Source organism: Penicillium maclennaniae (assembly GCF_028827695.1).
Source record: "Penicillium maclennaniae strain IBT 15551 chromosome Unknown utg000006l:1.0-2513246.0:1.0-2515036.0, whole genome shotgun sequence".
Taxonomy (NCBI): domain Eukaryota; kingdom Fungi; phylum Ascomycota; class Eurotiomycetes; order Eurotiales; family Aspergillaceae; genus Penicillium; species Penicillium maclennaniae.
Window position 1 is genome coordinate 162,964 of NW_026623218.1, and position 25,460 is coordinate 188,423.

At 48.2% G+C, this 25,460-nt stretch overlaps 6 protein-coding genes across 6 annotated transcripts; 2 read left to right on the top strand and 4 right to left on the bottom strand.

Moving 5' to 3' along the window:
• Positions 1-165: 165 nt before the first annotated feature.
• On the top strand, positions 166-6,200 carry N7477_006287 (RNA helicase SLH1; the record flags this gene model as incomplete). Its single annotated transcript, XM_056967950.1, has 2 exons — positions 166-3,909; positions 3,930-6,200. 2 exons carry the CDS (start codon positions 166-168, stop codon positions 6,198-6,200), a joined length of 6,015 nt encoding a protein of 2,004 aa, XP_056820746.1.
• Positions 6,201-9,140: 2,940 nt separating this feature from the next.
• Positions 9,141-10,988, bottom strand: N7477_006288 (uncharacterized protein; the record flags this gene model as incomplete). Its single annotated transcript, XM_056967951.1, has 1 exon — positions 9,141-10,988. One exon carries the CDS (start codon positions 10,986-10,988, stop codon positions 9,141-9,143), a length of 1,848 nt encoding a protein of 615 aa, XP_056820747.1.
• A 1,891-nt stretch (positions 10,989-12,879) lies between these two features.
• N7477_006289 (pyruvate decarboxylase) lies at positions 12,880-13,155 on the bottom strand (the record flags this gene model as incomplete). Its single annotated transcript, XM_056967952.1, has 1 exon — positions 12,880-13,155. The coding sequence occupies one exon, from the start codon at positions 13,153-13,155 to the stop codon at positions 12,880-12,882; it is 276 nt and encodes a 91-aa protein (XP_056820748.1).
• An 808-nt stretch (positions 13,156-13,963) lies between these two features.
• Positions 13,964-16,430, bottom strand: N7477_006290 (uncharacterized protein; the record flags this gene model as incomplete). Its single annotated transcript, XM_056967953.1, has 3 exons — positions 13,964-14,275; positions 14,733-15,524; positions 15,588-16,430. 3 exons carry the CDS (start codon positions 16,428-16,430, stop codon positions 13,964-13,966), a joined length of 1,947 nt encoding a protein of 648 aa, XP_056820749.1.
• A 3,243-nt stretch (positions 16,431-19,673) lies between these two features.
• On the bottom strand, positions 19,674-20,612 carry N7477_006291 (uncharacterized protein; the record flags this gene model as incomplete). The annotated part of the gene is made up of 4 exons (XM_056967954.1): positions 19,674-19,950; positions 20,003-20,143; positions 20,175-20,393; positions 20,497-20,612. The coding sequence occupies 4 exons, from the start codon at positions 20,610-20,612 to the stop codon at positions 19,674-19,676; spliced, it is 753 nt and encodes a 250-aa protein (XP_056820750.1).
• A 3,154-nt stretch (positions 20,613-23,766) lies between these two features.
• On the top strand, positions 23,767-24,826 carry N7477_006292 (alpha/beta hydrolase; the record flags this gene model as incomplete). The annotated part of the gene is made up of 2 exons (XM_056967955.1): positions 23,767-23,950; positions 24,006-24,826. 2 exons carry the CDS (start codon positions 23,767-23,769, stop codon positions 24,824-24,826), a joined length of 1,005 nt encoding a protein of 334 aa, XP_056820751.1.
• Positions 24,827-25,460: the final 634 nt, after the last annotated feature.

A 25,460-nucleotide genomic window follows, 5' to 3' on the forward strand; every position in this document is an offset into this window, starting at 1 on the left:
ACCTCCTGATAACCGCGATGATGGCACAGTGTCTCCTTAATGCCTTAGGCAGAACACACACCGCTCAGGCGACCCGGCGGGCCATCCACCGCTGCCATATTTCCTCTTCTGTCAAAGCATTTACTTTATTCAATTTCCGTACAGTTCTGCCAAATTTCAGACAAAATGGATTCCTCCTCCGAGTCGCAGTGGCTGTCCCAGCTGGCAGCTATGCGACAGGCTATAGCTGATCTGAAGCTTCCCAAAGATCTACCCCACGATACTATCAGCTATGGCAGTGACGTCGAACTCGATATCGACGACGCCTACGCTTCCTCCGGTACAGCCGGGACGGTTGACGATGTGTGGGATATCATCAGCTCCGATGATGAAACCTCCGACGATCTGGACGATTCTGACCGTGTTCTCCTCCCGCAAACCTCTTCCCTCTACAATCAACTCTGGCTGGAAGGGAAATGCCAGGAACTGGCGAGCCGAGGCTCGAGCATGGATGCGTCAGATCTCGCCCAGCAAATTACTGCTACCCTGGCTACAGATAGCGACGATGCCGAGCTTCAAATGTCCCTCGCTGAAATTGTGGGGTTTGACGACTTGGACTTGGTGATCGAGCTCATTGCCAACCGCGCGGAGATTCTGGCAGATAAATCACACCGGACCGAAGACCAGACCAATGGCCTCGCAGCAGGAAAGCTGCTTACCAGAGCGGAGAGAGAAGATGCCTTGCGCCAACGAGACTATGAACACAAGCATGCTCCCTTGATGGCAGCGCAGTCCCGATCAGAGCCTATGTACCCCCATGTTTTCAAAGCACACAGCGCTGGGAACACGCTCGCCCCCAATGGCAAGAAGTATGGCCTTCCTGTGGGCACCAAGACTTTCGAAGAGCCAAACTACACGGAACATGAGATCCCAGCGTCAAAGGTCGGATATTTGGCACAGAACCAGAAATTGGTGGACATAGCTGGATTGGATGGTCTTTGTCGTGGTACATTCAAGGGCTATAAATCTCTCAACCGTATGCAGAGTTTACTGTACGATGTTGCCTACAAGACCAGCGAGAACATGCTTATCTGTGCCCCCACCGGTGCCGGTAAAACGGATGCAGCTATGCTTACCATCCTGAACGCGATTGGCAAGAATACTGTTCCTCACCCTCTAGAGGAACCTGATGCTACAGAGTTTACAGTGCAGGTTGATGACTTCAAGATTGTCTACGTCGCCCCAATGAAGGCCTTGGCGGCTGAAGTTACAGAGAAGCTTGGAAAGCGCCTCGCGTGGCTGGGTGTCCAGGTCCGTGAATTGACTGGTGATATGCAATTGACCAAGCGGGAAATTGTGGATACCCAGATCATTGTCACGACCCCTGAGAAATGGGATGTCGTGACCCGCAAAAGCACGGGTGACACTGAGCTGGTTCAGAAAGTCCGGCTTCTCATCATTGATGAGGTCCACATGCTTCACGATGAACGTGGTGCTGTAATCGAATCACTGGTCGCTCGAACGCAGCGACAAGTCGAAAGCACCCAGTCTTTGATTCGTATTGTCGGTCTTTCAGCCACATTGCCCAACTACATCGATGTGGCCGATTTCTTGAAAGTGAACAAAATGGCTGGCATGTTCTTTTTCGACCAATCTTTCCGTCCGGTACCCTTGGAGCAGCATTTCATCGGTGTCAAAGGTAAGCCGGGATCCAAGCAATCTCGTGAAAACATTGATCAGGTTGCATTCGAGAAGGTTCGTGCCATGCTGGAGTGTGGTCACCAAATCATGGTCTTCGTGCATTCTCGCAAAGACACCGTAATGACTGCCCGCATGCTGAAGCAGATGGCCGCGGAAGATGGCTGTGAGGATCTGTTCAGCTGCGTTGACCACGAAGGTTACTCTAATGCTCTTCGAGACATGAAGCACGTTCGTGCCAAAGAGCTCAAAGATCTTTTCCCCAGTGGACTTGGAACGCACCATGCTGGTATGAGCCGAAGCGATCGCAATCTCATGGAGCGTATGTTTGGTGAGGGACTGATCAAGGTCCTCTGCTGCACGGCCACTCTTGCTTGGGGCGTCAACCTTCCCGCCGCCGCAGTAGTAATCAAAGGTACTCAGCTCTACAACCCTCAGGAAGGTAAATTTGTGGACCTGAGCATTTTGGACGTAATGCAGATCTTTGGTCGTGCTGGTCGACCTCAGTTCCAGGACACTGGTATTGGATTTATCTGTACGACCCATGACAAGCTTCAACATTACGTGTCTGCTGTGACGGCTCAACAACCAATCGAGTCTCGCTTCTCCAGCAGGCTGGTGGACAATTTGAACGCTGAAATTTCACTTGGCACTGTCACGTCCGTTCCAGAGGCGGTCCAGTGGTTGGGTTATTCGTACCTCTTTGTGCGCATGAAGCGCGAGCCTCGGAACTATGGCATCGAATATGCCGAACTTAGGGATGATCCCATGCTTGTCCAGAGACGTCGTCAGTTGATCATTCAAGCCGCCCATACTCTCCAGAAAAGTCAGATGATCATTTTCAACGAGAAGACCGAGGATCTCAGAGCCAAGGATGTTGGCCGAATTGCCAGCCAATACTATGTCTTACAAACTAGTATTGAGATCTTCAACTCCATGATGCGCGAGCGGGCTGGAGAGGCAGATGTCCTCAAAATGATCAGTATGAGTGGCGAATTTGACAACATCCAGGCTCGAGATAGTGAGTCAAAGGAGCTTCAACGCTTGAAGGATGAAGTTGTGCAGTGTGAGGTTGAAGGTGGAAACGACTCTCCTCATGCGAAGACGAACATTCTGCTTCAATCATACATATCCAAGGCAAAGCTCGAGGACTTTGCTCTCGTCTCGGACAGCGGTTACGTTGCTCAGAACGCTGCTCGTATCTGTCGCGCACTTTTCATGATTGCCTTGAATCGCAGATGGGGTTATCAATGTCAGGTGCTCTTGTCGCTTTGCAAGTCCATCGAAAAGCAGATTTGGCCTTTCGATCATCCTTTCCATCAATTCGATATTCCACAGCCTGTGATGCGAAATCTGGATGAGAAGTTGCCGTCTTCATCCATTGAATCGATGAAAGAGATGGACCCAGCAGAGATTGGGTCCCTCGTGCATAATCAGAAGATGGGCAAGGTTCTGTCCAAGCTGCTCGACAATTTCCCTACTATTAGTGTCGAGACTGAGATTGCGCCTCTGAACCGAGATGTCCTCCGCATCCGCCTCTCCATCTATCCTGAATTCTCTTGGAATGATCGCCACCATGGAGCTTCTGAGTCTTTCTGGATCTGGGTCGAGAATTCAGAAACTTCCGAGATCTATCATCACGAGTACTTCATCCTCAGTCGCAAGAAGTTGTACGATGACCACGAGCTCAATTTCACCATTCCGTTGTCGGATCCTCTCCCAAGCCAGATCTACGTGCGAGTGATCTCCGATCGCTGGCTTGGAGCAGAAACCGTGAGCCCTGTCTCGTTCCAGCACTTGATTCGACCGGACACGGAAAGTGTGTACACGGACTTGCTTAATCTTCAACCGCTTCCGATCAGTGCTCTGCAGAACCCGAATTTGGAGGAGCTATACGGCCAACGCTTCCAATTTTTTAACCCTATGCAGACGCAGATCTTCCATCTCTTGTATCACACTCCGGCAAACGTCCTTCTCGGATCTCCAACCGGTAGTGGCAAAACTGTCGCAGCTGAACTAGCCATGTGGTGGGCCTTCCGCGAGAAGCCCGGATCGAAGGTCGTCTATATCGCCCCCATGAAAGCACTTGTCCGTGAGCGTGTCCAGGACTGGCGCAAACGTCTCACTGGACCTATGGGTCTGAAGCTTGTCGAGTTGACTGGTGATAACACCCCAGACACTCGAACAATACGTGATGCCGATATCATCATTACCACCCCGAGAAGTGGGATGGTATCTCTCGTAGCTGGCAGACTCGTGACTACGTTCGCAAAGTCAGTCTAGTGATCATCGACGAGATTCATCTTCTCGGCGGCGACCGAGGACCTATCTTGGAGATCATTGTTTCTCGAATGAACTACATCGCCTCGCAATCTAAAGGGTCCGTTCGCCTGATGGGTATGTCGACTGCTTGTGCAAACGCAAACGACCTCGCCAATTGGCTTGGTGTTAAGGAGGGACTTTATAATTTCCGACACTCTGTTCGACCTGTTCCTCTAGAGATCTTTATCGATGGTTTCCCCGAGCAACGCGGTTTTTGTCCGCTGATGCAGTCCATGAATCGGCCCACGTTCCTTGCAATCAAGAACCACTCACCAGAGAAACCTGTTATCGTCTTTGTTGCCTCACGTCGACAGACTCGTCTGACGGCCAAGGACCTGATAAACTACTGCGGCATGGAAGACAATCCTCGTCGGTTTGTGCGCATGTCCGAGGACGACTTGGAGGCCAACCTTGCCCGTGTCAAGGATGAAGCCTTGAGGGAGGCTCTCAGCTTCGGTATCGGTCTGCATCATGCAGGTTTGGTTGAGTCTGACCGGCAACTTTCGGAGGAATTGTTTGCCAACAACAAGATTCAGATTCTCGTAGCTACTAGCACTTTGGCCTGGGGCGTCAATTTGCCCGCTCATCTGGTTGTTGTCAAGGGTACTCAGTTCTTCGACGCTAAGATCGAGGGATACCGGGATATGGACTTGACCGATGTTCTGCAGATGCTTGGTCGTGCTGGGCGTCCGCAGTTCGACACTTCTGGTATTGCGCGAATTTTCACGCAAGATTCCAAGAAGGCCTTCTACAAGCATTTTCTCCACACTGGCTTCCCCGTGGAATCCACCTTGCACAAAGTTCTGGATAATCACTTAGGCGCCGAAGTATCTGCTGGAACTATCGGAACGAAACAAGACGCTCTCGATTACCTCACCTGGACATTCTTTTTCCGTCGCCTCCACAAGAATCCATCTTACTACGGTCTCGAGATTTCAGCCGAGGAACAAAATTCGATTACCGCTCAGACCATTGCCCAAGACTTCATGATTGAGTTGGTGGACAAGTCACTTGATGACCTGGCGGAGTCATCCTGTGTCCTTGTGGATTCCGCTACTGGCGAAGTTGACTCAACGCCGTTCGGCAAGATTATGAGTTACTACTACCTGTCGCATAAGACAATCCGGTACTTGATGTCCCATGCAAAGCGCGACCCCACCTTCCAAGACGTGCTCAGCTGGATGTGCTCTGCTACTGAATTTGACGAACTGCCCGTCCGACACAATGAAGATCTCATCAACGCTGAGATGGCTCAGCACCTACCACTGGGTATCGAATGCATGGGTGATGTTCCAATGTGGGATCCCCACGTCAAGGCCTTCCTACTATTGCAAGCATACATGTCGCGTATCGACCTTCCCATCACTGATTACGTCGGTGATCAAACATCGGTTCTGGACCAGGGGATTCGTATCATCCAAGCATCTATTGATGTGATGGCCGAGCTTGGATATATCCCCGCCTGCCAGATGTTGATGACTCTCCTGCAATCTATAAAATCTGCTCGCTGGCCCGAGGACCACCCCTTGTCAATTCTCCCCGGCGTGGAAGCAGAGAAGCCAATTCGCGGTCTCCCTTCGTCTTTGGTTGCGCTCTCCTCGCAGCCCATGTCAGCGGTTGCTGGCCTTGTCAAGAAGCTGAACCTCCCACCGCAATTTAGTCGGGCAGCTTCGTCACTCCCACAGCTTTCCATCTCCGTTGGGAATATCTCTACCAAGGGGATTTCCATTTCCCTCACAAGGCAAAACCCGGCCACAAATCCCGACTACAAGATCTACGCCCCTCGTTTCCCCAAGCCTCAAACGGAAGGTTACTTCCTCCTTGTGTCTAGCACCCGATCTGATGGGACAGATGGCGAGTTGTTGGGCCTGAAGCGAGTTTCTTGGCCGCCGCTCTCTAGACAGAGGGGCGGAAACAAGGGACGGGGAGGAGCTGACTCTAGTCGCGGTGGAACGTCCAACCCCAGAGACAGAAACAGCAATGCCCCGCTTAGCGTTCGGTCGTTAGTCAAGTTCCCTAGTGCTGCCCTTCTTGAGTCCTCCTCTGTTACCGCTTCCGGTATTGCACGGGTCAATGTGAGGGTTATAAGTGACTCTTATCCTGGCATGGAGTGGACGCTGTCGAATGTGGAGGTGGAGATGGAGAAAGGCCCGGTTACCCAGTCCGTTGAACCGTCGTCGAGTGTTTCTCAGAAGGATTGAATGCAGTAAAATAAACCATCCCCATAGTCAATATTGTCAATCGATATCTTGTCAGATCATCTATCGCTTAGACTGAGATGGAGAACCATTTCTTCAGGCCTTCTCGTCGCTCACCCTCGGTTTTGTAAGAATCAATCACTCTAGTCTTCCCTCCCATATTCAATTTCACTACCCTATTGACAAACATGATTTTTCCAACAATCTAAATATCTTCAGAGATAGAACGGGCAATATCCCCTTCCAGAAGAGGTAGCCCGTTAGTTTCACCGTTTCTGATAAACTTAACTACTCAGACGTTTTTAAGGGTAAGAGTATACTAGTGGGTATATCGGTTAATAACCTCGAAGTCGTCCTAGAAGAACTCGAACTCCCTAAAAGAGTAGAATAAGTTCCAATCTTTTATAGCACTATTACAGTATTAATAAATCTAAAGCTTTTGTTCCAGTCGCGTCTGCTTCGGAATATTACTATATATTCGTCGAATCTCCTAAGAGCCTAAGTTCTAATAAACCTAGCCCGAGACTAATAGTAGTGGCCTTATCGGACTATCACCACCAAAAGCTTCCACATGATACTAAACACCGGAAGGAAGCTCTATAATATTCATGATATATATCCTAATAAATATTAGTAAGCCGGGCGCACTAACGCAGACATAACCTACTAGCCCCTATATTCACCCTGGGGGATCCCATCAATCCTCTCCCGATTCCAAACACCAGTCATATAACCGAGAAGCCCAATTTGCGAAGAACATGGTTGAAAAGTATGCTGCACTCAAGACAGTATGCACTCAAGACAGTATCCTCCTCTTCGCGAAGGCTCGGAGACACCTGTGCCCATGAATTTGAGGTAAATACTGGAGGGGTTGATGTCAATCTGGCTGATTTCAAAGTCATGAACCGACAGATTGTCGTAAGGAAGCGAGAAATTTGACATCGAAAGAGGGCTGTCAATGCTTCTTCTGTCTTAGGGAATGATTCCGGACTTTCGATGTATTGGTGATACTCGGCTGGAAGGCAGATGTACTTGAGGTATTTGCTCAACTGGGACGTTGTGAACTCCGAAGCTGTCGTCATCTTGAAAAGATTCGAATCAACGTCGAATTGTCAAGTGTAATTTGTGACCGAGATGGCTGATCTCGCAAAAAGTATAATTGTTTTGACCTCCACGTCTGACTCATCTGACAAGCGGAAGGGGCAAAGAAGCGGCTGAGATGCAACCTAGTTCTTCCATCTAGACAATTAATAGCGGATGTATCAATGGACAAATCATTGTTTGAATACCTATCAGATATTTTGTAGTAATTACTAGCATCACGTATCTTCGATCTCCAGGGATTGTTTGCCCGAGACTGGCCTAAATACACGTCTCTAACCGGGGAAAGGTCGAGACTCCAGATCCAGTAACATGACTTTGATCATTGATTTCTTGCCATTACTCCTAGCCACTCTTATTAGGTCTGTTGGGAAATTGAATGGCAAAGATCGTGGACCTAATTCCTCCATCGAAGTTCCAGGCATGCTGAAATCCAGGGTTCGATTATCCCCAGTAACAGGTCCAGCAGCTATTCCTTCGCCTCCATATGTATCATCTTGTGGCAGCCCTCCAAAACGCTGGGTTTCTTCGCGGAGACTGACGGCATCGACCAAGGACGGAATACGGCTTCTTAGTTCAGCATCTGCTGCAAACGAGACTCCGCAGCTCGCTTTTGAAATGAAGCCAAGTATCAGAGCAGATTCATGGCTTCGTTTACTCCAGGCCTCGGCGTAAGATAGACCGAGCTAGTGCCATGCCCGACACTAGCAGCATCAATCATCCCTCTCATGAGGAATATGAACCCCGCAGAGAATATTGTGTCGAGATCAAAGAAGCCGAAGATTGCTTTTGTATATAAGCTATCATTCTGAGTTGATTAGATGTTCCGAAGCACTTACCTATGATGTATTCCTTCTGTACGACAATCATGAGCTCGAGACACCAGCGTGCAGCCTCTATGCATGTGCCGGTCAGGCCTTGAACAGGGTGATGGCTTTCAGGAAATGTGATCCCACGATCCAGAATCGATTTTGTAAGGTGCAAGACGATCGAGAGAAGGGTGAGAATTGTGGTCTCAGGACAGGTCAATATGCCGCGTGATGAGTAGCCGTGGCTGGAGGATATTCCTACCTGATATAAAACTGTGCGAAGAGATACACTCGTCCGTACCTGCTTCTTGGGTGAACGCATCGGTTCCAATAACTATTCAAGCGCTCAATGATAGGAATTTAGTATCAACATACATGTCGATCAGCTTTGCAACTCTCGTGAAGTGTAATGCCATTATCACAGGCGCGAAGACTTCCATAACCCATGTACTCATCAAGTCGCAGCATCGAAACTCAAGTTAGAATTTCATTCGTTTGTAGCCTCACTTCGACTACTTATCCCACAGCTTCAATCCATCACTCTTGCACGAATTTCCCTTCTCAGTCATCCCTCTCTCACATCATTCACAGATATTTTGATCCATCCAGTGCTTTACGTTCCGTCTTATCTTTGCCAATCATTTCTCGACTTCAAAAAGGAACGGAATCACGAGAGCAATTCGAGTCTTTGATGCCAATAGGTAATCGAACTGACGCGGTATTAAGGCCAGAACACTGTATGACAGTTCAAGATGACCGCGAGGTCCGGCAAACTTGGCTCTTGTGCAAACTCGAAATGTAAACATTTCAACAATGAGCACCGTACTCATACGTGCAAGGAAGCAAAGTGTCGCAAGCAGTGGAAGATCTGTCACACCGGAGATCATGGTGTTACAGCGCTCTTTGTTGATGCAGGAGTTGATAAAAAGAAAGGGATTTTTGCAATCTGTACTAAATGCCGAGACCACCCAGCTGGTGGTCCTGATGGTTTCCTCGGATACATCGACCTGACAGTCTGATTTGATTCGAAGAGCTATCCGATACTCTCGAGCCAGCTTTCAACGTGCCTTCTCTTCCCACTCCATTGTGTTTCCATATCTGATTCATCATCTTCAGACTCCTCTTCTTCATCCGGGTCCTCCAAGTCCAACCAAGAATGTTGGTAAATCAATTTTTCGTTGTGAGGATACCCCGTCGATCTTAGCCATTCGAATATCCCACGGGTGTCTTCTTCTGAGAGCAATTGCGAATGGTGATCATAGCTGTAATCGTCAAGTCTAGCCAATATCACGTTGGCGGATGTATTTGATGCTTCGACAGGAGCCTGCGTGTTTTCTGTTGCACAGTCCCGAATTGAGTTGCCGTTCGTTAATATCCACTCCCACGATTCGTACTCTAAACAATGAGCGGCACATTGAGCATGTTGTCGCACCAAGATCTCTGTATCGCAAAGCTTCGTAAAGCCGAAGGGCTTCCAAAGCCAGATTGGAGGCCGATCATAGCCTTCACAAGCTGTGATGAAAAGCAGTCGACATTCGTCATCACGACCTATGAAATCACCATGACTGCCCCTCGTATTCAAAGTCAGGAACGTCTGCGTTATTTCGCTCCAGGCAGATGCTTGAAGATCCACAGCCGTCGCCCCTGTCCGTATGTCTCGTAGGACCGAGTCTGCCAGGCTTGCGAGAATTGCACCAAGCCAGAGTATGCCCAGCCGAGGCTGTCGATTTGCCAGCAATGCGGCCACTGCAATTTTCTTTGCAGAGATCGAATGAAGAATTGCAAAAGCCGGGTTCAACCAGGCACTGACAAAGTTACATTCGATGTCGGGATTGAAGAAGGTGCTGCATAGAAGAGAGCGTAGACCCCACGGATTGGAACTGAGCGTCATGTATTTAGGAAGCAATTCTCTGAGATCATTGAGAAGATTCGGGATAGAAACAGAAGAGTCGCTGACACGCTCGTTTAGTTCCAGTCGGGATGTTTGTTTCGGAAACGGAAGGAAAATCGTACTGCTGCTCATAAATGGGATAAAGAGTACCCCAGCAAGGGCGGCTGAGCACTGTGCGTAAAGATGATGGAGCACACAAAACCGAGAGAGGTATTTCAGAGCGGTCACCGATGATGCCGGCTCTGGTTCGGAAACCATTAAAGCTGATGTAGTGACGGACAATCCAGCATGTTTCGCAGACACCGACCACGGCGAAAAATAGACATGGCCATTGTATTTGGTGGTTGCATTCCAGCCGTCGTCAGGACACAAGATGGTGCGCCACCAGAGAGCTTCTTCCACACCAACGTCTTCGCCGAGCTCAATTTCAATCAAGGGTTGCGCATTGGGGGGCAGCGGACTCTCCACTTCTTGCATAGTGTAGCCCATGTGACATTCATGGTCCGTAGAGCGATCAAGTATTTCAACCCATCGAGCAGATAGGATGTAGGCCCAAGCGAAGTAAAGGATTGCAATGTAATTTCCGTTGTCGTAACCGGAGACTCCTTTTACCCCGGGCCATTCTGACAAGGGAGAATCTTCAGAGAGCCTCACAGATTGTCGACCATCAACTGCTAAGAGAAGTTGCTTCGGCAGGACTCTCGGCTGAAGGTCACAGATTCTTTTTGAGGTTCTCCATGTGGACCGGCCGTTTGTCACAAGACTGCCGTCTGATTGCTTCTCCTCACAAGCGAATGAGATCTCTTCGGGAGAAACAAGGCCAGCACCAAGGAAGGGTGGGGTCTGACCGGCGAGGGGTTTCAAGTCTATGGCGTGCCGCGGTAGTAGGTGATCTTCGCTCTTAGCAGGCAAACAAGATGACCATGTTTTGAAGCTGTCTTGAAGGACTTGGTTGAATTCATCATCACTGGGACGCACTGGATCACCCATCCTCGCACACCCGTCAGTCAAGTGCAGATATTGCGTGAGCGTTTTGGGCTTCACACGTAGAAGAGGCCTGCGTGAGAAACAATGAGTCGATGATGCACCGGTGTCTTGTGGTCAGGTATTGAGGGAGAGATGTTGGAGTTGAAGGACGCGAGCAGCTTGTGTACTTTGGGTTGGATCCTGAGTAATGCTTTCGAGGTACCTGCGGTTTCTGTGGCGCCAAGGGTAGTAGCTTCCTAATTCCTTGTTCTCGTCCGAATACCAAAAGGTGACAAATCTGAGCTTGGGCGAAGATGTTATCTCTGACTGTTGATGCTATTACAGTCACCTGACGCACTGCGCATCTGTGTTTGCGATAGCAAACCGATACGATCCCAGTCCTTTTTTGTTTCACGTATTGTTACTTCATTATTGTGTTTAAAAGGCATTAGTCCCTCGTATCCATCTACAATGGCTTCTTCGCAAGCCCCAAATTGTTCTGTACGTTCCAGTCGCAGACATTGGCTCAAAGGGTCCTCTGAGAAGAGGGTCAGGCAGGGGCTTTTTGTATCCGCATTTAACACATCTTAATCTTGCGTCAAATAACTGACATCATGTAGAGATAGTCAATTGTAAGATGAGATGTGACCTAAATGGAAGGAAAGTCCGATTCCCAGCTTGAGTTAACAGTATAATGAATTGACTACTTGACCCTACTAGTGACTGGAAGAATCACAAGTAAAATACCAGCCCTGACTTGGCCACTACCGGTACCTCGCCAACTTCATTTCCTAACCCAATGAGGACTCTACGGCACAAAGAATATCTCATTTGATACTTCTGAGCTGCTGCCATCGCATGTCGATCCTCTGCTATAGGGATTTCAACAGAGCGCGACATCGGTTCAAGCCAAGATATTGTGTATCGAGCCGTAAATCCTTTCGAGCAAAGGCCAAGCCATCCGACAGAACCCTGTTCCCGACCATTGAACTCGATAAGAGTCTCTCTTTTTCCGAGAGGATCCAACCCGGTTGCAGCCTCGGATCATCGACCAGGCTGGACGCTTGCTGATCTGGAACTTACTTCGGAGAAATACGTAATTCAGTTACTTGATAGGGTGTTGATCTATTTCGAAGAAACCCAGCATCTATTTGATGCCCGGTATATCTTCGATCGACTCGCAGTCTTGTACGAGAATCAGGAGGAACAGCCCCGCAGACCCGATCTACGAGTCGTTCAAATACTTGTCATTTTGGCTCTAGGAAAGCTACTTCGAGGCGAACAAGATAATTTAAACTAGCTTCTAGGAACAAGACTGTTTAACTTTGCCCTTCATCTCCCGCCCAGTCCAGACGAGCTTCGGTCTCAAGGAGTTGCGGGAATAGAGACTTTGGTACTTCTCAAAAGGCGATCGGACGGATGATGCCGCCGGATGTGTGAGTCTACGCTTTTCCTTTTAAGTCTGGATAGAATTATTGATTGTCAAAGATCGGGCTCGCTTTTCGCTTGGCAACTTTACGTAGATTACATCATAAAACCACAGCAAAAAAGTCTCCGTCGCTCGGAGGCAACCCACGTTGGCCGTCTTTGGTGGACAATACACTCTCATGATAAGAGATTTATGATAGTTACGAGGTGTCCACTAAGCCTAGATGATAAGTTCGTGGATGTATGCCCTCTGAGTGAATCTCCTGGAATTCCAAATCCAGCCGCCTTGCAGACCAACATTGAAATTGCCCATATTCAAAATGAAATATACTCGGGTCAGTCCGATTCAATCCCCCTTTGATGGCTACTCATTGCTATAAGTTATGTGCAGCAATGACTCTTGCCTGAAAGGTGTTTTTTTGAAGAGTGTGGAAGGCATCATCTCCTTACTCCACGAAATTTTCTCAAGAATCGAGCAAAGATACTTCTACGTCTGGGAAAAGTCACTCATATGCTGTGTGCAATCCATCGTATCCAATTTCAACTCCACGATGCGAAGCCCACGCCCATCTTTGAAATCCTTGTCGTGCAAGACGGCATCCAACCTTTCCCAAGTATCTACAGAGGCCCTGAAGATAGGATCATTGTAATGTTGTTCAGGACCGTGAATCAGACGCTCGATCGTGTATCCATTATTATTGATGATGAGGACGATCACATCCAGCTTGTTACAAGTGAAGGTGATGACTTCTTGCGCTGTCATTTGGAAAATGCCGTCGCCTTTGAACAAGATCGTTCTACCCTGCGAGGGAGCAAGCGAGAATGATCTGAGGTCTCTCTGGTCTAGGGAAAGATCAAGACGGGTGGACGAGACGTGATTGAGCGTCGAATGACACAGTAAGAGAGAACAGGGGAGATTCAGATTATGAATGGGCGTGAACCGAATGAAGACTGGACCGTGAGCTCGAGATGGAAATGATAGTCTATGTTTGCCAATGGGATTTTGGGCCGCTTATATAGTGAGCAATTTTGCTAGGTGCTCTGAATATTCGGCACAGGTATCGTAGGATTTCCTGACCTGGTGGGTAATCAATCTGTCCAAAAAATCCCCATCGATCTCGGCATCACCGAAGATATTCATGTCATTGTGAGAAGATAGAAAGTAGATGTGGTTCGCTAAGAAAGAATCTTAAGAAAGTGAAATTGGTTCCATCTTCATTTCTATGTTCTTAACGTCCGAGATATTCTCCACTTTTCGGATGAGCATCCGAGAACTATGAAAACACGGCTATAATCGTATGACATGAGGTGAATGAGCCCAGTGTCACTAGGTTTGAAAAGGTCTACCATTAGATATTAAGATTTTGACTTGAGGTTATCAAAGAAATTCATGAATGTGAAAAGTCGAACAAATGTGGCTGGTATTGATAGAAGGCGTTTGTCTGCAAGGACATTATATGAATAGAAAAAGACAACACCCTGGCCATATGCAGAGGAGACCCAAATGCTGATAAAAAATAAAGGAAAGATTAAAGAATGTCAAAAGGTAAACGAAAAGTTGGAGAAAAAGATTAAAGAGACTCGATCTGCAGTTCCTGAGATCTGGCATGCTTATGTCCATGATGCACATCGGTAATGTGCGGAGTTAAGGTCTTGCGATCGACGAAGCGCTCAGTCGAGTTGAAATTATCTACCCGAGCCCCGATGGGAACAAGCATCTGACGCGTCCCCTTGCCTCTCTTCACGGAGATAGAGCGAGCGGTAGAGACTTCGATAATTGGGAGAAGGTCCTGAGCTTTCTTGGGGTCCAAATTTTTGGGCTCAGCCACGAGTGGACTTTGGGGCAGCTCTGCCAGTAGTGAATTCGGGTTGGGATCTGATGTCTCGAGAAGGGGATGAGGTATTTGCGCGCAAAAGGTTCGGTCTGGCCAGCCTCTCGAGAGGGGATGCTGTGTTTGCGCGTATTGGGATTGGTCTTGGCCTGTCCGTAGACGATGCTGTATTTACACGCAAAGGCATTCGCCTTGACTTGTCCACCGGAGATGCCATGCTTGCGCTCAATGGGTTTGGCCTAAGGTCTGACATCTCAAGTGGTGATGCTGTAATGTTCGCCCGCGAGGAATCCATATTGGCAATGGCAGTATCAATCCGAGATGGCTTCATGTTTGCGCGTAATTGGTTCGGTCTGACCCTTGTCCTTTCCATAGGACTTACCGTGTTCTCACGGAATGAATCAGGTCTTAGGCCTGATGTTTCGAGAGGCGATGCTAAGATGCTCATTTGCAATGAGTTTGCGTTCGGGGCCAGTGTTTCCAGGGGAGAAAAAGTATTTGTGGTAACTTCAATGGCCTTGGAAGCCGACGTTTCAACTGGGAATGCTATAATGTTCGATTGCACTGGATTCGATTTGGGATCGAATCTCTCCAGAGGGGACGCTGAGATCTTCACCCGTAATGGGTTCCGCTTGGGGGCCAAAACCTCCGGAGACTCTGTAACCATCATCAGATCCGCCGTGATTCTAGGAGCAGACGCAACGCTTTGAAGTGCTGACTTGGATGAGGACTTGTCTTTCGCATCCTTCTCGGGCGGTGGCGGTGGTTCTTGCCCAGTGTTGATTGTGAGATTCGGTCGCTTCCGGCGAGAACTTCCCTTTGTTGGGGGCTTGTCCTCTGGTTGCAGAGCGCATTGATGCTGCTGAAGAGAGCTCTGCGCTGCTCGAATGTCTTGAGGCGACATCTTCCGTGATCGAAGACGAGTCGGCTGCTCGGACTTGATAGCTGGAAGCGGCTTGTCCTCTTTTCGAAGATTGGAACTTGATGATCGTGGGGTATTCGCTTGAGAACTCAAAATATCTCCGACAAAAGGCGACCCATTAGACGACATGTTATTATCACCAGGAATCCCACGAGGTGGCTCTGGAGGTGATTTTGACGGATTCTCTACAGGATTAGTATTCGATCGCAGACGAGGGCTAGGCCGACGAGAAAAGTTCTGAGGAATGGTTTGTGTACCAAGGACCTGCGCGGCCTTGGAAGGTTGCGCTGTCGGAAATAGTGTAAAGCTTGATCGTGCGGGCGAAGTTGCGCGTCGTATAGGAAGCGGTGGCGGCTTAGCCGAGGAAGCGAGAAATTCCTAAGATCTATTAGAGTCTATCACTCAAGCTAGATCCTGCCATAGAAGACACTTTTAACGAACCTTATGGCTTGGTACATTCAGGCTATCCAGAGTCTTCGCTCGCCTGGCCAGCAGGTTGGGTCTCTGGTTCTTGTTCATTACGCTGCTGAACATCACACTGTACCGCTCCATTTGAATATCCGGGATGTTGACATTGAGGCGTGGCCCCAGGCTCTCTAACTTATCTCCGCATGGTGTTTCACGCGAGGAAGAAAACTTGCGACTTCGCTGGGGACTCGAATATTTGCTGTCGGTCTGCGATTTCGGGTCGGGTTGAATCCGTGGCCATTCCTCAAACGAGGCCTTTCGCCTTTTCATCTGCTGCAAGTTTACCAAGGGCACTTCCTGGGGCCTCGAAGTTCTTTCCCAGTCTGGCCGAACAGCCTGGGTCGGCGATGCAAGCGCATTCTTGGCCCTGAAGAGTCCTCCAATCTTCTTCCACTTTGATTTCCGCGGCAATGACTGTCCAGGCTGTGGCTCTGCAGATATGAAAGTATTGAAACTTGGCGGAGGCAAACCGGGTTGAGAATCTATCATGCCAGGGCTTCCTAGAGCAATACCTATCATCTTTGGGCCCAGTGGGCTCCCACACGAGTGGGCGCTCGAAGGAATTGCTTCGTCTGGTGGGGCTGTCAACCTAAAATCAAAAGTGGCGCCAGCACCCGGCCTCCTGTCGATGCCGGTATCTGCTGTTTGGGGTCGACGGAAGTCCTGCTGTGTCACGACGCCCTGCTCGTATGTCCTTTGGGAGGCGTTGTCAAGATTTCGAAGATCGTCACCGGGCGCTGCATCGGAATAGGTCAAGATGGGAAATGAGATAGTATCTTTGGCCTGGTTTGTGCGAGATTGAACAATTGTAGCCATTTTGTGGTGCGACGAGATCCAGTCCGTAGCAATAAATGATAGAAAAAGACGCAAAGTTGTGAAATGAATGAACGGACAGCCTTCCAGAAGGCCTGGTGCCAAATAGAAAGAAAGCAAGACAACAAGAATCGTGCGACCAGCAGGGGTAGCACGTTCTTAACCGAGTAGGATCAGAAGCAGTGGCGCCGGGACATGTCGTCTCACGAGTGGAGATGCGACTACGGCCAAGCTGTGTACTTGAGACACTCGCAGTCGACGGGGCCAATTTAGCCCAATCTGCCCTCCGATCGCAAGTTACACCTAGCTCCATAACCCAGGAGCTGAATTCATCTGTTCACATCTCGGCTGAGACTGTTCTCCGCCAACGAGACAGCAGACCTGACCGCACCGGGCGGCGCTGAAATCAGCAGGCCGGTCGCATAGCCTCCGATTCGATTCCACGGGATCGCTCAGGCTCACTAGCGGCGCAACGATCGGTCTTCGATGAGCCAGTCTCATCCTTGAATTAAGAACACCATGACCGCCACAGGGGCCAGATAACACCCCGGTGGCCCCTCAGCACCACTCTGGGCTCGGACTCGGTGTCCAGCACGCGATGCTTAATTCGGGTGGAGCTCATAAGATTGGCTGTCGGCGAGATGACTAAATTGATTAGGTCGCTACCACGTTCCAATGGGGCCACTTGGAAGTCGGAAGTGGCCCGTATCGACTGGAGGCGTGTTTCATCTTCAAATTGAGACACAGGGCCTCATTTCCTTCCGCTCTTCACGTCGCAAGGTGCTGTGATGCCAAGCCCGAAGCTTTCACCAATCTCCTTTGGGCATTGAAGTTTGAGATTCGGTTTCTCGTGTCATGCATTTCACATCTCGCATCCCGTGCTCTGATAGCCGGCGGGGTCGGTTTCATTTCCCGGCAAGATGGTATCAAAGTGACGAGGAGCAGCGGCGAAAAGACGGCTGAGACCTCAGGCAACAGCACCTTCCTCTCTGTGTATCTTGTTTACTTCGTCAACCCTTTGGTGACTTACTTTTACACTTGCACGATATGATACAGGAACAAGATTCTGATAAAGAAGATTATGTTCGTTCTGCGAACCGGAGGAAAATACCAGAAAAGTATGTAATCATCTCATTCGGCTCAACGCTCACCAGTCTAGACCTTGTTGTTTCGCCGACTATGCCAATCTTATCCTCTGTAGCAGGTCAATAAATGTTGGCTATCATGACAAAAGCTTCAAGGCACTTCTCAGCGCAACACCAGGTCATACGTTATGAATCTTGCATCTCCAAATAGCATCCCACACCCTCCAGTCCCATTGGACATGGCATACATAGAGAGTGTTGAACTTACTGGGGCAAGCAGATCGTGGTCGAAATCTAGTCACATTTTCGAAACACACTACAGCAAGTGGTATCTTCGTCCACTTCCTTCGATGCCTCGAGCAGTGGCGTAAAATGCTTTATCCTCCACTTAAATGTGAATCCTCATTTAACCCTGAAGGGGTCAGTCCCTCGCCGTGCACGGTCAAGCACTTTGGGTGGAGTTGAAAGGTTCCAAGATGACATAGACTGTGTTTCAATCGTTATCGATTCGGTGGTTCGAATTCCATCGGAATAGTTTAATGGATTTCTTATCAAAATGAAGAAAGAAATAATGAGCGTAGAGCTCTTGCTGCTCTTGATTTCCCCCCTCCCCGGCAATCTTTGATGGTATCCATGTGACTGTTTCAGCTTCAACGCGATTTCTCGCGATTCTTCCCCATTGAGGCTTCGTTGAAACATGCACTTTATCTTTGAGACAGAAAACAGATTTCACAGCGGAGTAAGTAAGGGGAACAGGACCCTGTGACACTGGCAAAAAAGCATGTAATTATAAGCCTTATTTGCCTTGGATCGAAATTGTAAGACTGGCTCTCAACTCTGAACAAAGAAACAAAAACCCAGACTATGTGCTGTCAAAGATGACTTGTGTTCTTCATTTGTGTGAAATGAGGCCAGGGTGAATTTACTCTTCCCATTCTTGAGATAATCACATTTTTCCATCTGGCCTCGGACGAAGTCAAAAAGAATTGTGATAACCACGCTTTACTCATCCTCTCAATTTAATTGCCGAGAAATTTTGACCTAAGATACAGGCGGACAAAGGAATAAATGTAGTGCTCCACTATAATTTTGCCAGCATTATATGTATAATCGACGTATCTAGCCTGTTTCAATCCCTCAATACCGCGTAGCCCTTCCATCCCCCTGAATCACCTCAACACCCTGTCTGGCATTGAACATACTAGCCTTTCTAATATATCTGCCGGTAAAGCATCCAATCCTTGCTGTATAATGAAGATGAGATCTTTTTGGCTTATATTGTAAGGGCCACATTGCGCGGATACGAAATCCTCTGGCTAATATCCATAGGGTTTCCTACGGATTAAGGGCTGGTGATATAGGCGGATAATTTATTCCAGTAATGTCGAGGCCATTTAATTCCTCCGTCGTGAATTATATGATATCCTAGACCTCTATATCATATTACTAGTAGGACCCATGTGGGAACAAGCACTATAGATTACGAGTCACCCCCAATTAAAGATCCTTACCAGATACGTATGGTAGATGGGGGAGGTCATCGAAATACATCACGATATTGCCGATAGTCTTCGCGAGTAGCTCCATGCTGAGGAGAATGAGCGGCTTAAAAGACGGTAAAAATGCTCGAACAGCTCTATTTATAGATCAAACTGTTATACGGTCCACTTCTATCTCCAATCTCAAGTGCCAGTCCCTATAATTACAGCTGCTGCTAAATGCACGGAATTAGCTCCTAAGCTAAATAATGTAATTAATTTCCTAGACTTCTTGATATAGCCGTTGAGAACCATGGAATATACTATACAGCATTAGTCACGAGTGAGCAGTGAGACCTTCAGAAAAAATATCTAGAAAGCTCGCGATGTGGCCTTTAAAAATTATCTTGACCTCAAGCAAATCCACGAAGATCAAGATCCTGAGTTTTTTTGTCAAACACGGCATGAAAGTAGGAGCCGCCCGACGGTCCGTTAGCGACATTGCCGTTGAATGACGCGAAATAGAGATACGAATAGAAGCCAAGGGTATCCATAATCTGTTCACGCTTTATTATGGCTGTTAGAGAGCAGCTTTCGCTAGCATAATCAATTATTGATATTATGTTCCTTTCGCAATCTCTTATTTCCCTTTCATCACAAAATTAACAATGCCCCAGCCCTCTTTAAGAGCTGGTTGTCCCCATCCTTTCATCCATTCGGAGTGCAATATCTGCTGTGCTGTAGCTCTTTCGTTTCGGTCTAAAGACTAGCATCGATCGAAGTATCGCCTCGAAAGCCCTCCTCTCTTTCTCTGTCACGGTTTCTAAGCTGGCCTTGGCACGAGGCTCCTGTATGCAGTGGCTAAACTTCTTATCCAAGGTCCTGCGTATGCTGTCGTGACCTCTAGACGCGTCTAGATTCGAATCCAACTCGCCCTCTTCGTTGAACCATTCTAGCCTTCTACTCCAATTTTTCCACCACGCGGGAGGTAATGCCTATAACTTCGACTTACTCCGCAGTGACGCGGTCTGTAGTAGGCCAAAACGCTTTAAATAAAGGCCCTTGGCCAAAAATCTCCCCAGATGGTACAGGCAAGTGTCCAAATGTCAGAGGCAAAGGAAGGTGGGTCTTCAGAGAACCTAGCCTCAGGTGGCTAGAGAAGGGGAAGGGTATTTGAGGAGAACCTAAGGGTTTCGTGAGGATCGAAAGATTCTCCAAAGTCACTAAGAATAATTCTTTCCTCTCCTAAAGCAATATTATCGCTGCAAGCACCGAACCAACCGGGGACGTATACATTCGCGGGTACGCCATTCGTCAATGGCTTGCCATTAACACGGATGACAGCCTCTGACTCAGGCTCTCCGAATCTCTCGTACAACTCTGACGTAGAAAATGATCGATCGCTTTAGGGAACTGGACAAGAATATTGCCTAGATAAAGATCTTAAAGCAGTCAGTCATGCAATCTAGCTGTAATAATTTATACGCATCCCATACCGCCGTGTACAATATGTTCACTGTGAAGAAATACGACTCCACGGATGACCTGGGCAACAATTGACTGGGCGACCTTAGGCCGAAAATGACCGAAAATCGAAGCCTCTTTACATCAAACAGGCTCATTCAGGCCGGCAGAGTGACGATACACCTATGCTTCCCATTGGGACCGACAGTCCAGAATTGTTCGATGAGGGTTGGAATAGTTTCGCTTCCTGGTCTAGATAGCGATTTTGCAAGAGACCATAGAAGACTAGCCTCAGGCGTATTCATACTGGCATCAGCAGTAATTACTTTTACCGTCACGTATCTCGCCATGTGTAGGTCACGGGCTAGTCATATAGTCGAGTACCCTCCGTACCCAAGTTTGTCAACCAGTCGATATCGGCCGTTAGCTAGGTCGTCCCCAATCTTCAACGGATGATATCCCCCGATTTTGTATCTGTCGAGGTCTTCGACGTATTCAATGAACCTGTACTGTGTCTTGCCGGGTCTTATACTCGATGATCGAGATTCGCTGCTTCTATGTGTTTCCCCACACATTTGATCTGCATTGAGGCGGCTGAAAGTGTACATCGATGATTCCTTCCCGACATGAAACAGGATTAGGACAGAACTGCATACTCGCTCATGAGATTGTTGGGCATTAACGCAAGTATGTGCGAATATTTGCACAGGCATTGCCCAGCTCAAAGACCGACTTGCACAGAAGTGAACGTATATGCTGCTTTGTTGACTAATACATACGCCTAAGGTGTCGAGATTTTGCAGTTGAACCTACTCACTTTCCCATCCCTTCCACAAGATAAATTAAAGACCTAAGCTTAGCTACCGTCAATTATTTCATATTCATCCTTTTTCAGATCTGATAACATAGGGCACAATCAGACGTACGAGCGTCGAAGCGCCACTAGTTGCAACGGGGCCGTTTCATAAGACGCCCGAATAGTCATGAAGCACGCAGTTACTTGTGAGGGGACCTACTCGCCATATTATTGTACCAGTATATTATCACACCATTGAGTTGGTAAAACTATGTTGAATAATGAGATTGGTCGGTTTCTAGCGCCTTTGGCTGCATTCAGAACTTGCTCTTATTGTGACCTCCCTGACTGGTCGCTAAGAGCTAGGCGTGAGAGTAAGAGCGACTTCCCGGCGCTAAATTTCGGGAAGACATGTGTGGAAGAATGATGTGGCTCTTCTCTTCAAGTGAGACGAAATTTCAGTGGGTATCTAGCGAGGCGTGAATACGTGTTTATGACCCCTTTCACTGTATCGCTATTGCGAGCCGGGGTCCAGATGAACGAGATAGACATCGCTTGAGATGCAGGAAACCGAGGTTTCATCAATCGGAAAGATTGGAAGTTTGAAAATAAATGGACAAAATTCATTGATGAATAAGGTATGAAGGTATGCCGATTGTGATGCGCGAGAAAAATGCAAAGAAATGGAGCAATGGAAGTTGATGGCTGCCCTATTAAACCTCCCACGCGGCTTGACGGCATTTAGGACAATGGGGAGTTGTTAAAATCCACGGGCGGACACATTCCACATGGAACCAATGGTCGCATGGTAGATACCAAACCTTCTCCTTGAGCTCCACCTGCATCAGGCAAATACCACACGTCAGGTCCTCGGACTCATCTATCATCTTTCTGTCAACTACGCGTCTTTTGACGTCGCAGACAAGGATATAAAGTGGATAGATTGTCTGAAATATCTCGGTCACAGTCTCTTCAAGTGATCCTAGCGGACGATCATCAAAGTCAGCAAAGTTTCCATAATATTGCCGTATACAACAAACGATAGCAAGATATCTCCAGAACGAGCGGTTTTTCTGATTTCGTCGAGAGTGGAACGAAGTTGGAAGGATGCTTTGAATGGCGCTCATTAACTTTTCGTAGAACATGTCTCCATCGAGGGCATGACGGTGCCGTTTGAAGGTAGCCTTCACCACTGACATTAGCTCACGTCTTCCAATAGAAAACTGTCGCATGAGAAAGTTCTCCGCTCGTACACCTTTTACTGCAAGGTCTCTGAAAGAGCTAGGAGGATGAGCGAGCCGATTCATCGAAGCCAAAATGAGTAGAGCTTTTGGGATCTGTCCTGAAAAACTTCGATTCTGAATGTCAGTATGAGGTCGAAAGGGAGAAAAGTCCTTCAAAGCACGGTTGAATTCATGCACCAAGGATTGGATGTAAGTAGGCAAATAATTCTTACCAGTTCACAATGATGGAAGATAGTAAGCACATGCACACAGCGAGGTGGGGTGTCTTTTGTACACAAGCTTTTACAAAGTTCCGGGAATTTTCTCAAGGGGCTATTTCCTCTCTTGAAACTTTTGCAAACAATGGGCTTACCCATGAAGACCGAAATGAGACAAGTAACCCGTTCATTTGCCTTGAGACGTGTTCACTCGATATATTGTCCCAAACAAAAAATTTCAAAACCTGGTCTAGGTTTTGGTCGACAATCATAGATGTATCAGTTCTTTAAGTTCAGGTATCAATCTTGTCTATTTTCGAGTCCGAACAATGGGCACGGGCTCTGCCTCTTTCAGCCACTTAATCAGAGAAAGTAATATTCGGCCTTTGAGATGTGCAGCCCGCTAAGACATAATCTTGTCGTGGATCTTGAATGCTCGACAAGCGTTGTAGACATCCTCATATGTCGCGGTTTGATTAACGTATTTCAAAATGTACATCATAGTCCCCTTAAATAGAGCGCCAATGCGGCTGCCGACGGGGTCGATAGTCACATCGTGTATTTTGTGCCTCTCAATAAAGACATAGCCTTTGCTTGGATTGCAGGGACGGTACGGCAGGCGGAAGATCGTCGACTTGAGTGTCTAGGTCTTCCACTACTGCGTTCATTATGTCTGGCTGGTAGTCAATCGTAAGTCGATTCAATGCAGGCCGACGCTCATCATAAGTGATTCAGTGCCCTTGACACTGATGACCCTTTGACACACTACTATAGTCACGGGAGATGGATGCTTCATCCACAATTGATGGTGGGACACAGAAGAACCCCGCGGACCGTTCCGCATGAATGAAGCCAGATCGACAATCGTATACCCGGGTCAGGGAGCTGGATAGAGGATACGCTCCGGGCGTGGTGGCAGGGAACTCACTTAATTCCGAAAGGACGCAATTCTAGCAGATTACTGCGCCATGATCTGATAGCGTGTCGGCAGAATGTTTAAGCGTGCAGCAATATAAGACGCCAGCTGACCCAACGTCCTCAATGTTGAGATACATATCTGCACTTTCAACCGGCCATGCATCAAAGACTGCCTGAAGGAGGTCAAACTTTGGTTTATTCGACGATCAGCGATCACGAAGTCAAACTTGACTTCTATTTGCCCGATGCCGACCGCGGGAGTCTGCCCGCGCTGATCTACTATCATGGCGGTGGAATGACAGCTGGCTCACGGCGCGCTGGCTTCCCCCACTGGCTGTACAGTGCGTGATGATTGCTTTAAAAATATGTGGTAGCCATACTAACCCCAAAATACAGAACACTGCCAGGCGAAAGGCTACATCTTCATTTCGGCCGACTATCGGCTCTGTCACCCCTGCACCGCCCTCGATCAAATTGAGGATGCCAAAGCTCTGTTCAGATTCGTTGCAGGGGCAACTTTCAATGACCAGCTGCCTCGCTCTATCACTATTGATACTACGCGCATCGCGGTCACTGGATTCTCAGCGGGCGCCTATTCAGCTCGTGCCGCATGCATCTACGCCGAGCCGAAACCTGCCGTTCTCCTGACAGGCTACGGGCTTGGAGGGAACTTGCTCTTAGATCACTGGACTTCTGCCCGGCCACCGACATCCCTTGCTGGGCGTGTCAATCTAGATGAAGTCCCGAGGTTACTAGCCGATAAAACTATTGTAAGCGATGACACGCCGGCGAACGGCCTCATGTCCAATCGCTTTGCTCTCACAGTGCGCTGGGAGCTTGATGGTACCATACTCGATGGCATCTTTGGAAGACCTGGACTGGGAGCAATGTTCAATGCCGTGGACTATGCTCAACGAGCTGGTATGATTCCTGCCGATTTGAAGGCGGGATTTTTACCTTGCTTTGTCACTAAAGACTACCCGCCGTCTGTATTCGTGCATGGCACGGCCGATGAAGTTGTGCCTGACCAGGAAAGCATTGACCACCATGAGCAGCTGAAGAAGCTGGGCGTGAAGACGGAGCTCCTGCTTGTAGAAAATGGGTCGCATGGACTGATGGACTTCACCTCTGGTCCACCGTTCGAGCTAACTAGAGCTGCGGTAGAGGCATATGGCAAAGCGCTTGAATTTGTAGATGAAGTGCTTAGCGCGCTCTAGGTGCTTTGGTCTTCTTTTCGCCCAACCAGTTTATCCTGGTGCCATGTCAGTTTCAATGACAAACAATGTTGGGTTTCAATGCAATCCATCGAAATGGAGCTTTGGGCCACGCATGTCTATAGAGCAAAATGGCCGTTGAATAATTCTGTTTCAACAGACTCCGAATCATGGTACAATCTGCAAGGGGTCAGGTATACGTAGAATAACTAGGAAAGGGTCGTGAGGTCCTGCCGTCGCCGTCTACGCACCGAGAAACGGTACCCGGACTACTCACCGAGCCATCGCTAAAATCGGGGCCTATGAAGTCTTTACAGAGATGGATCGTGCTTCCATGAGTGGTAAGCTCGGTTCTGATGGCCCTTCGGGCAATCTCTTCCATTTCCTGATTTCATCCTGGGGCAAAGTAGGACGACCACATTGCAGAAAGTTGTGGTATCTCATACAATTTACACACGCCGCTCTTTTACACACCCGCTCTCAAAGAACATTATACTGGCTGGAGGGTTTCAAGTCTGAGAGACAAAGACAAGTCCGAAATCTTTGCCAGTGTTTGGCGGTGTATGCCCTTGCGGCCGCTCTGTGGGAATTCTTCGCAACGAACTCGCCGCAGTAAGTTTGAGACAAGATTATGATA